Raw genomic sequence first — 10,390 nt, forward strand, 5'->3', positions numbered from 1 at the left:
AGGAGGCGGCAGGGCCTCCAGAAATCGCCCTCCTGTTTATTTGAATTTAGGAGTCTCAGACAAGAGCAGCTTGCTAACAAGCTCCAGACCACCAGGCATGTGCAAACGATCACCGCTGATTTTCCAGCACCCGGCCTGGCCTTTCTGTATCAGGTCTCTGCTTCCCTCCCCTCCCTGGCTACTTAAATCTTTTTATTTGCATGTTTCCTGTCCGTCTGAATATTTAACATCCACTGTAGACATAACATGAGAACGCAAACAAATCTACGTTGGGAGTTTACAAGATCTTTCACAGACATGAATGAAATCACTTGGGTGAGGCTGTTTTTCCAGTATAAATATTTAATGGATCACATTTTTTTTTTTTTTTTAGAAAAATACATCATAACTTTAACATTTTTGTTCATGCTAAAATAATATTCACAATGCTGTTTTGCTTTTTGCTCATACATTTACATTAGTCGTACATTAGCTCATTTCACATATCCTTTTAATTTCTGTAGAAGACTTTTCATTCACCATCTCTGATTTCTAAAAGTCATTTCTCAGTCCCAAAATGGCTGCATAGCTTTTGTCATGGAGTTAAATACTGCAGATGTCAAACCAGCACCAATAACAATTAAAAAAAATTACAGGCAACCTGAAGACCAACCAAACGTTGACCTTCAGAAAGCAGGAAGGCACAAAGAACAAACTCAAATCCAAAAACTACCGTAAATGCACACACACTTTTCCATACAAACATTCTGACAAACACACAACTCACTCACATACACAATCATATAAAGTTTTTTCACATTCACAACTGTGCTGGCATGTCTTTTTTAACATCTATTCAGACATTTTTTGTTTAAATTAAAAGCTTGATTTTTCTTATTGGTTGTTATTGCTTTTTAGGTGACATTCAGTTTGACAGCAAATTCACTTGATCTGCTTGCAATGGTGAGTTTAGTCAAATGTTTAAAGGGATAGTTCACACAAAAATTACAACCCTCAAGTTGTTCCAATCCTGTATATATTTCTTTGTTCTGCTGTACACAAAGGAAGATATTTAGAAAAATGTTTGTAACCCAGCAGATCTCGCCCCCCATTGACTATCATAGTAGGAAAAAAAATACTATGGTAGTCAATGGGGGGCGAGATCTGCTTGGTTACAAACATTCTTCCAAATATCTTCCTTTGTGTCCAGCAGAACAAAGAAATTTATACAGGATTGGAACAACTTGAGGGTGAGTAAATGATGACAGAATTTTCATTTTTGGGTGAACTATCCCTTTAAGTTACCCATATTGTGAACTCAAAACTGTTTGCATCTCAAATGAATCAAGTAGTTTTTAGTATATTTTGTGTACTGATAACACCCTAAACTTTCCAGCATCTGTGGCAAGCTGTCAATTACCAACCATTCTGACTCATCCCTTAATTTGTATAAGCAAACATTGTGGATTTGTATTGATAGCTACAGTGCATATCATTTGCATATTATTATTGTAATTGGAAGATGCAGTCAACGTAGTGACCATGACAATGCCATGAAGATTGTCACAGATTTTGTATTTTTAATCTGCATGGGAATAAAGTGTGTCTGTGCATGTGTGTTTCCGTAGGGACGTGACCTTTAAGGTTCGACTCAGATGACACATGACCAGACGTCCACCTGTCTGCTAACCTCAACTCTTCTTGGCAGAAACTAGCAGGTGACTCTCATAAAACACACATATGTCCACACTCCCCACTGTAAGAGGGAGCGACAGAGAGAAAATAAGAGCTGTCTGCTACCTGTAGCTCAAAAATTAATGTAAACTCTTAAAATAGAATGAAATAGAAGGAATATGGAGGAAATATGAATATATATACACAGTCAAACCAAAATGTATTCAGACACTTTGAACATTTCATTCACTAATACAGTTTATTCACTATAGTTAAAAAAATGGTAATAAAATATGACAATATCTCAGAGTTAAACTGTGTCAGAAAAAATTAATCTTAATTATGTCAGATAACAGTTAAGCAAAACATGATCAGGTCAAAGTGTCTGAATAATTTTTGGTTACAAATTTGTATCACTTTTACTGGTAGTCCACTGTATGGATAATTTTTGGGTATAATATGTCACAGTTTACTTTATTTTGCTATCCTCGCTTACATAAATGAACTATAGTGTCCTGCACCCACTAGTAAAAATATATCAAATATCAAAAATGTCTGAATAATTTTTGGTTTGACTGTATATATATAATTTTATATACCAGGGGTTTTCAAACGTTTTGATACCATGGGTCATTCCAAATGATAATTCCCTTGGAAAGGGATCCAATTCCTAAAATATAAAAAGCAGCTATATATGTTATAGGTATAAAGACCAAATTTCTAATATAATATTTTAGTATTAGATAATGTTGTACACATATTATAAATTATCTGAAAAAATGTTTCTATTATATTCTACCCACCAGTTTAGTTAGATGTAGAGAAACATAAATAATAAAATAATTATGATTGATCTTGTGATTTTCATCCAGTCTTTATATGAAATAAATGAAAGCATAACTGAAACTTTTTAAAAAAAAAAATTTTTTCTCTGTGAACTTTTATTTTACTATTTATTTATTTTTATTTATTTATTTATTTATTTATTTATTTATTTATTTACACTAGATTTTTCTGTAAACTTTTCCATGGACACCCTACTCTCTTGTTTGAAAACCCCTGTTATACATAACTATTCATAGAGTATAGTTGAAAACGTTATCTGTGTGTGGAAAGACAAAAACAAACACTTTCAAAAACTGTATTCTTCAAATAAACTTTGCATAGGTTCTCCAAACCAAACTGGAGTCAGATTCACCAAAATAATTTAATACTTACATTAAAAAAAACAAAAAAAACAATAGAATATTTAGAGGCTGAAAACATAAAAAACTCAATCAATAATCCAAAATAATGTTGTGATTTCAGTAAAAAGTATTTTACCTACTTCTCCTATTAAGTTCAAAGGTCAGTCATCTCTTCCTCTATATGGACTGTTTTTAGTTTTGTCAGATGTTTTTCCTCTTCTTCCTCCACTTCTCTCATCTGTCCCTTCCCTCCCTCTGAAACCGCACATAGGAAGTCTCCATTTAGGCTCGAAGTCATCTGGGCTTCATGACCTCTGAACTCGCCAGTAAGGTCCGTTTGGGCGAGTAAGGGTGTGCTCACTGTGAGAGTAGTGTAGTCTTGCTGGGTCGTTGTCATGGTGTTGTTAAGTGAGGTGGGGGAGCTGTGGGTGGGGTCATGGGAGTAACCCAGGTGGTAAAGGTATCCACCAGGAGTCTCCAAAGGTTCCTTCTTTACAGCAGACAGTGTGTGTATGCTAGCCAGGCCGTAGAGTGCCGCGCTGGGCTCGAGAGAGGTCAGCTGCAGCCTGTCCTGCCCATCCACCCGGAGGTGACATAGAGAGGCGGGAGCAGGAGAACTGCCATCAACAACACCTGACAGATGACAGAAGATCAGAGAAAAGATAAAGATCTTAAACCTTTTTTGGTGGTAAACAAATATTAAGGATATACAGTTCATGGGTCAGTGAATAAGATTGACCACGATAAAGAAAAGGGAAAATCGTGACATTTTACGACCTATCCTTGCATTGTCATAAAAGGTCAAATTATGTGACTTATAATGCAAGGATACATTAAATTGATCATAAGTGACAGTAAAGACCTGTATAATGTTACAAACAATTCTATTTCAAATAAATTTCTATTCATCAAAGTATCCTGAAAAATTAAGCAGTACAACGGTTTTCAACATTGATAATAATAAGAAATGTTTCTTAAAGGGATAGTTCACCCAAAAATGAAAATTCTGTCATCATTTACTCACCCTTAAGTTGTTCCAAACCTGTAAAAATGTCTTTGTTCTGTTGAACACAAAGGAAGATATTTTAAAGAAAGTTTGTAACCAGGCCGCTTTGGGGCACCATTGACTTCCATAGTAGGAAAAAAAAATACTATGGAAGTAAATGGTGCCCCAGAACTGTTCAGTTTCCCACATTCTTTAAACATCTTCCTTTGTGTTCAACATAACAACAAAATGTATACAAGTTTGGAACAACCTGAGGGTGAGTAAAGGATGACAGAATTTTCATTTTTGGGTGAACTATCCCTTTAAGAAATGCTTCCAAATCAGCATATTAGAATGATTTCTGAAGGATGATGTGACACTGAAGACAGGAGTAATGATGCTGAAAATTCAGCTTTGCCATCACAGTAATAAATTACATTTTAAGATATATTAAAATAGAAAATAGTTATTTTAAATTGTAATAATATTTCACAATATTGCTGTTTTACAAAAACAAAGACTTCTTTAAAAACATTTAAAAATCTTATCGGCCCCAAACTTATTTCTATTTTCTAATAACTAATAATTGAATAATTGATGCCACTTAGGTTTCCTTTTCAAGAATTTCATTCTTTTACTGAAGATTTTCCTTCAATATGATATCAGGTCAGTTGTATCACCCTGACATTTTTGACATTATGCCTACAAAAACTTATCAAAGTGAATTAAATGTTTAAAAATTAAATATTATTTAATACAGAAATTAAAACATGTTCATCATAAGAGAGGTGTGTTAACGTCATCGTACATACGAGTTGCAGGATCTCATCTTTGACCTTCATAACAAACAAGACTTGTGGTCTTCTCATCCTGCTCAAATGCTTGATGTAATCTTTGATGATGTTTGACGAGGCTCACTCACCTTGTGTAACTGATGAGGGTGAAGAAGATGATGGGAGTTGCAAGGGAGGAAGTACCATCTTGTTGCTCAGCAGTGAGGTCCCATTGGCTTCAGGAACCAAGTTGTAACCTTCAAGCTGCAAGCCATCAGACGAGGTGACAGTGAACGGCGAACTAATGGACGTGTTCTGGTCCTGAACTGACACATCCTGCCTAACATCCTCTGCTTTCACCTCTACATCTGTCCCATTCACACTGCAGTGAAATGAGGGGTACACCAGTGCAGGGTCTGCCGTTAACCTTTTATCCTGTCCTGCACCATCCATCTCCACATCTGCCACTGATCTGCAAGCCAGCGACTGGAGTCCCAAGTTCATACCACTGAAGAGGACATGTCCTGTGGTGGAGAGAAATGAAGGGGTGCCGTTGTGGAAAACAGAGGCGGGCGTGTTGACTGAGACTCCATTAAAGATGACGGATGATGACGAGACAGAGTTCCTGCTGTCTCCAACCTGCTGGACGATAACCCCGGCCTCAAGAGCTCCAGAGCAGAGAGGCACAACTGCATTACCCACCGTCCCATCAGCACAGGTCGACATGGGACATGGGGACAGAGACTCCTGACCTTTACTGCTCTCATCCTCCGTACTGTGATTTCCATCTGACTCGCTGAGAAAGAATGAAAGACAGAGACATGAAGAATAGTGAACCTTTGAGTCTCCATCACTACAATTTTACAATGTTATCAGGCCCGAAACTTTACATACATATATAGGGTGAATTCAGGGTGATTGGGAGACTTTCTGCCATAGAGATGACTTGGAAAAAGTGTCCCATCAACCTGAATTCACCCTATATATATATATACAGTGGCAAGAAAAAGTATGTGAACCACTTGCAGAATCTGTGAAAATGTTAATAATTTTAACAAAATAAGGGAGATAATACAAAATGCATGTTATTTTTTATTTAGTACTGTCCTGAGTAAGATATTTTACATAAAAGATGTTTACATATAATCGACAAGACAAAAAAAAAAAATAGCTGAATTTATTAAAATAACCCCATTCATAAGTATGTGAACCCTTAATTCTTAATACTGTGTGTGGTTACCTGGATGATCTACGACTGTTTTTTTTTGTTTTGTGATGGTTGTTCATGAGTCCCTTGTTTATTCTGAGCAGTTAAACTGAGCTCTGTTCTTCAGAAAAATCCTCAAGGTCCTGCAGATTCTTCAGTTTTCCACCATCTTTTGCATATTTGAACCCTTTACAGCAGTGACTGAATGATTTTGAGATCCATCTTTTCACACTGAGGACAACTGAGGGACTCAAACACAACTATTAAAAAAGGTTCAAACATTCACTGATGCTCCAGAAGGAAACATGATGCATTAAGAGTCAGGGGTGAAAACTTTTGAACAGGATGAAGAGGTCCAAATTTTTCTTATTTCACTTGAATATCAATTTTTTTCATTTAGTACTGCCCTTCGGAAGCAACAGAAGATACTTTCATGTTTCCCGGAAGACAAATTAAATACAATTTACCTTGATCTTCAAATTCCAAATGTTTTCACCCCCCATCTATTAATGCATCATGTTTTTTTCTGGAGCATCAGTGAATGTTTGAACCTTTTTTAATAGTTGTGTTTGAGTCCCTCAGTTGTCCTCAGTGTGAAAAGACGGATCTCAAAATCATTCAGTCACTGCTGTAAAGGGTTCAAATATGCAAAAGATGGTGGAAAACTGAAGAATCTGCAGGACCTGGAGGATTTTTCTGAAGAACAGAGCTCAGTTTAACTGCTCAGAATAAACAAGGGACTCATGAACAACCATCACACAACAAAAAAAAAAACAGTCGTAGATCATCCAGGTAACCACACACAGTATTAAGAATCAAGGGTTCACAAACTTTTGAACTGGGTCATTTTAATAAATTCAGCTATTTTTTTTTTTCTTATGGATTATATGTAAACATCTTTTATGTAAAATATCTTACTCAGGACAGTACTAAATAAAAAATAACATGCATTTTGTATGATCTCTCTTATTTTGTTAAAATTTTGCACATTTTCACAGATTCTGCAAGTGGTTCACATACTTTTTCTTGCCACTGTATATATATCACAGACAAAAAAAATCTGTGCTCACTGTCTCACTGTGACAATGGTGAAGCTGAGACAGAGACAAGCTTTCTCCTTCACTGTGATATATTTTGAAAAACGAGAGAAAAAAACTTGGACAAAATCTCAAACCTATACCTACCTTCAATATTTTTAAACTGTGTGAAAGAGATGCTGAAATATAATTTTAATATTTTATACTGTTGATGCCTTTGGCAATATTGCATGCAAAACACTCAATAAACTTTGAAAATGAAAGAGGGAATGTTGTATTATGAACCATCCTACTTTTCACTCTGAACTGTACATTAGCACGGATTGACGCATCTGCAGGAAGATGGAGACGGGAGCGCGCATAGACAAATGGAGAGGTGAGTATCCACTTCACACCGCGGGACCCCCTAGATCACAGCCTTCGCGTGTCAGGAGTAATCCTGGCTATACTACAGACTCTCTTTTACGCACGCACGCACACCATTTGGTCCTATGGCGACACAACCCCGCGAACACAGCATGACTTCACACATGGTCAACTTTATGTTCACAGTGTCCTTCGCCAAACGGGGAGGGTCCGCCAGTAACGAGAAGTTAAATTTAGCTGATATTTTAAAGTCTGATACAGCGCGATACAACCACTGCTCGCTGAAGACGATATTTCACAGTGACTTCAGCTGTTCAAACATAAATTCGTGTAGTTGAGAGGGCGCGTATAATGAATGACTGCAGCAGCTGTGTGACTCCGACAGGACTTCCACAACTGTCATGTGTTCCTCTTCACAGCCAGCTTAAATATTTTGCCAATTATGTTTTTAGTGATAACGTCATAACGTGGTTGGGAGCTTAAACAAGAAGCGTCTTTGCTCGTTGCGTCGTGTTTAAAAATATATTTAAACTCGTCAGTTTAAAAAACATATTTCAGTATTGCTAAATTATTAAATCATTATATCATATAGCCCCAGGGTTTAGATATAGGCTATGAAATATATTGAACTTTCAAACATATTCTATATATTTTTAAATGTAATTTCAAACATTAAATTAACATTATAAAAGTAAATGTTTGCCAATAATAAAACGCTACCGATAAAATCTTTGTTAAAGGGGTTCCTGGCTGAGACTCTAAATGGGGTCCCTGGTCAAGAAAGGTTGAAAACGCCTGACGCGGCCTATTAATATCACATTTGCCACACCCCCGCATTTGGCATTACAGAAAAGCACAAGATGAATGAATGAATGAATGAAGAGGCATTTAAGATGTCCTCTACAAAACAAATGCATGCATTTTCTGGGTTATATTAGTAAAAACACATGTCCAAACATGAATTGTTGGTTCTCCAGAGGATAAAAACTATTTAGTGTTTTTCTTTTGTTGAAAAGTTGGCCATGGAGTGCAGCTGTAAATTATAAAAATGCCTCATTCAGGTGATAAAAATATATGATTGCTTCAAGCAGCGTGTGACATCAGCTTTCTGTGAATGGAAAAAAATATATGTATGTGTGTAAGGTCACCTCCACCAGGTGCGCTGGAGCTTTGTTCACAAAGAGTTTTAAACATTAAAGTGAATCCTGTATTACCAGTGCGTGCGTGCGTGCGTGCGTGTGTGTGTGTCTGTTAAAAATGAGTGCTGAAGAGGAGGTTTTCCTATCCCCTCTGGCTAAAAAGAAAAGTAAATAGTTCAGAGTGATTTATGTGGTGGGGCAAACCTTACGAGTCAATGGATCCTGAGTAGCTACTCACTCAAAAATAAACACACATGCACACGAGGTGGTGACTCACGCGATACATTTTATGCACAAGTTTGGATGTACATAATGACCTTTAGAAGATCATTGTGAATAAATTAAAGATTTAAATCTAAACGCATCTAAATGTAGAAGGCAATCCACAAGCTTACAATCAGAAACCTTTTTTAAAATCAAGAAATGCCTTGATCCTTGATCACTTGCCAAGATGTGCCAAGAAATGCCTTGATCACTCAAAAAACTGTATCTCAATAGTCATGCCAATAGAACTTAATTAAAACTCTTGGCAAACTCATTGACTGTTCATTCATTCATTCACTGAACAACATTTGTATTTGTGGGTTTCCAGGTTTGCTCACCTTTTGGACTGCGCCTCTGACGGGTTTCTGTCTCTCTGCCTTCTGTTTTTGAACCAGTTGCTGACTTGTGTCAGGGACAGTCCTGTGATCTTGGCCAGATTCCTCTTCTCGGCCGGGGACGGGTACCGGTTCTGCTTATAGAGGTCCTTCAGCGCGTTCCTGGAGCGCTCTTTGAAGCAGTACACCGTCTCCTCTCCATCCCAAATGGTCCGGGGCAGGGGAAACTTGCGTCGCAGGCGATATTTATCCACTGCGCCTAGCGGTCTACCACGGGCCTTCTCCGCCTCCGTGTACCGGGCTTTGTACCATAAGTCCTGGAGGGCAGAGTGGCACGAGGGGCTGAAGCTGTGGCTCTCCAAGATGCTGTAAAGCTCCTGGTAGCGCGCCTGGTGGAAGGCCACCAGCGCCTGAGCGCGGAGGATACTCTCGTTACCGCGCAATAAGTCGCTCTGCGGGAGAGACCACAGAAACCGGGCGAGTCGATCCACGTTGCCCCCCTGCTGAAGCGCTTCGCAAACACACGCAACCTGCTCCGGTGAGAAAGCCAACGAGCTCGCGGTTGCTGCGGGTGAAGTGTGCGCAGACAAAGAGTCCATAGTGGGCATCTTGCGCTCCGGTGGAGAGGTCTGCTGCTGTTGCTGCCCGACGAGCATCCCGGCGGCCACCGGAGTGTCCAGAGTCAGGAGTTTGACGTGCCCCCGACTGTCCGTGGAGCTCTCGAGAGTCTCCGTGTACTTCACATTTTCCTTTTTGATGTCGCCTGCCACTGTCACTTCACTAGAGGAAACAGACATTGTTTTTATTCTTCTCCTCAGATTCCTTTAGTCCGTCACCCCGCCTCGTTTCTGCCCAAGCTGATCAGGTTACCCGTGCGCCATGCGAGTGATATCGGGTTCTTTGTAAGTGGATAGCTTTCCCCTTTCGCTCCGGCAGCGTGACTTCTCAGCCCGATGGTTGGGGGGTTGGACACATGATTGGCTACAAGAAATTCCGAAAGGGGCGGGGCGAACGCAGCTTCAAGGCGAAACTATTAAAATGAATGTGTCACTCAGCCGTGACGCGCTCCCGCAGCTCACCTGCGCTATAGGTGAGATCTCATTCGAGCCTTTTGTGTGCTGCTGTGTGTTTACTCTGAGCTTACTCTGAACAGACTCAGACTTCTCATACAACACTTCAAACGATACAGGCATTTACAAAACGACAAGCCCTACCCCTTATTTCTTTTTTCTTTTTGGTAATGCCTCTTAAAAACTTCGTAAAAACTTAGTTTCTACAATTATTGTTATAGCCTATAATAGCCTACAACCAAACCGATATTTATTTAGGCTACTTATTTATTTAATAAAAAGAAGACATGATGAAATAAAAGGAAAGAGACATAAAATAAAATATCAAAATTGAATACAATGTTGGTGAATGTTGATCTATCTATCTATCTATC

General features: G+C 38.5%; 1 protein-coding gene across 1 annotated transcript; it reads right to left on the reverse strand.

Annotated features, from left to right (window-relative positions):
- Positions 1-1,173: 1,173 nt before the first annotated feature.
- Positions 1,174-10,306, reverse strand: six4a (SIX homeobox 4a). Its single transcript, XM_051916806.1, has 3 exons — positions 8,950-10,306; positions 4,748-5,394; positions 1,174-3,473 (listed from the first exon to the last, which is right to left on the reverse strand). Exons 1-3 carry the CDS (start codon positions 9,741-9,743, stop codon positions 2,995-2,997), a joined length of 1,920 nt encoding a protein of 639 aa, XP_051772766.1. The 5' UTR covers positions 9,744-10,306; the 3' UTR covers positions 1,174-2,994.
- Between the last annotated feature and the right edge of the window lie 84 nt (positions 10,307-10,390).

Source organism: Ctenopharyngodon idella, chromosome 13, assembly GCF_019924925.1.
Source record: "Ctenopharyngodon idella isolate HZGC_01 chromosome 13, HZGC01, whole genome shotgun sequence".
In the NCBI taxonomy this organism is placed as follows: domain Eukaryota; kingdom Metazoa; phylum Chordata; class Actinopteri; order Cypriniformes; family Xenocyprididae; genus Ctenopharyngodon; species Ctenopharyngodon idella.

Bases quoted from the DNA above. Each gene is read 5' to 3' on its own strand.
- six4a (XM_051916806.1), bottom strand. From the start codon at position 9,743: ATGTCTGTTTCCTCTAGTGAAGTGACAGTGGCAGGCGACATCAAAAAG. The intron at 5,395-8,949 runs GTGAGCAAACCT...ATTCTTTCTCAG, and splicing joins TCAGAGGCGCAGTCCAAAAG to CGAGTCAGATGGAAATCACA. The intron at 3,474-4,747 runs GTGAGTGAGCCT...GTCATCTGTCAG, and splicing joins ACCCTCATCAGTTACACAAG to GTGTTGTTGATGGCAGTTCT.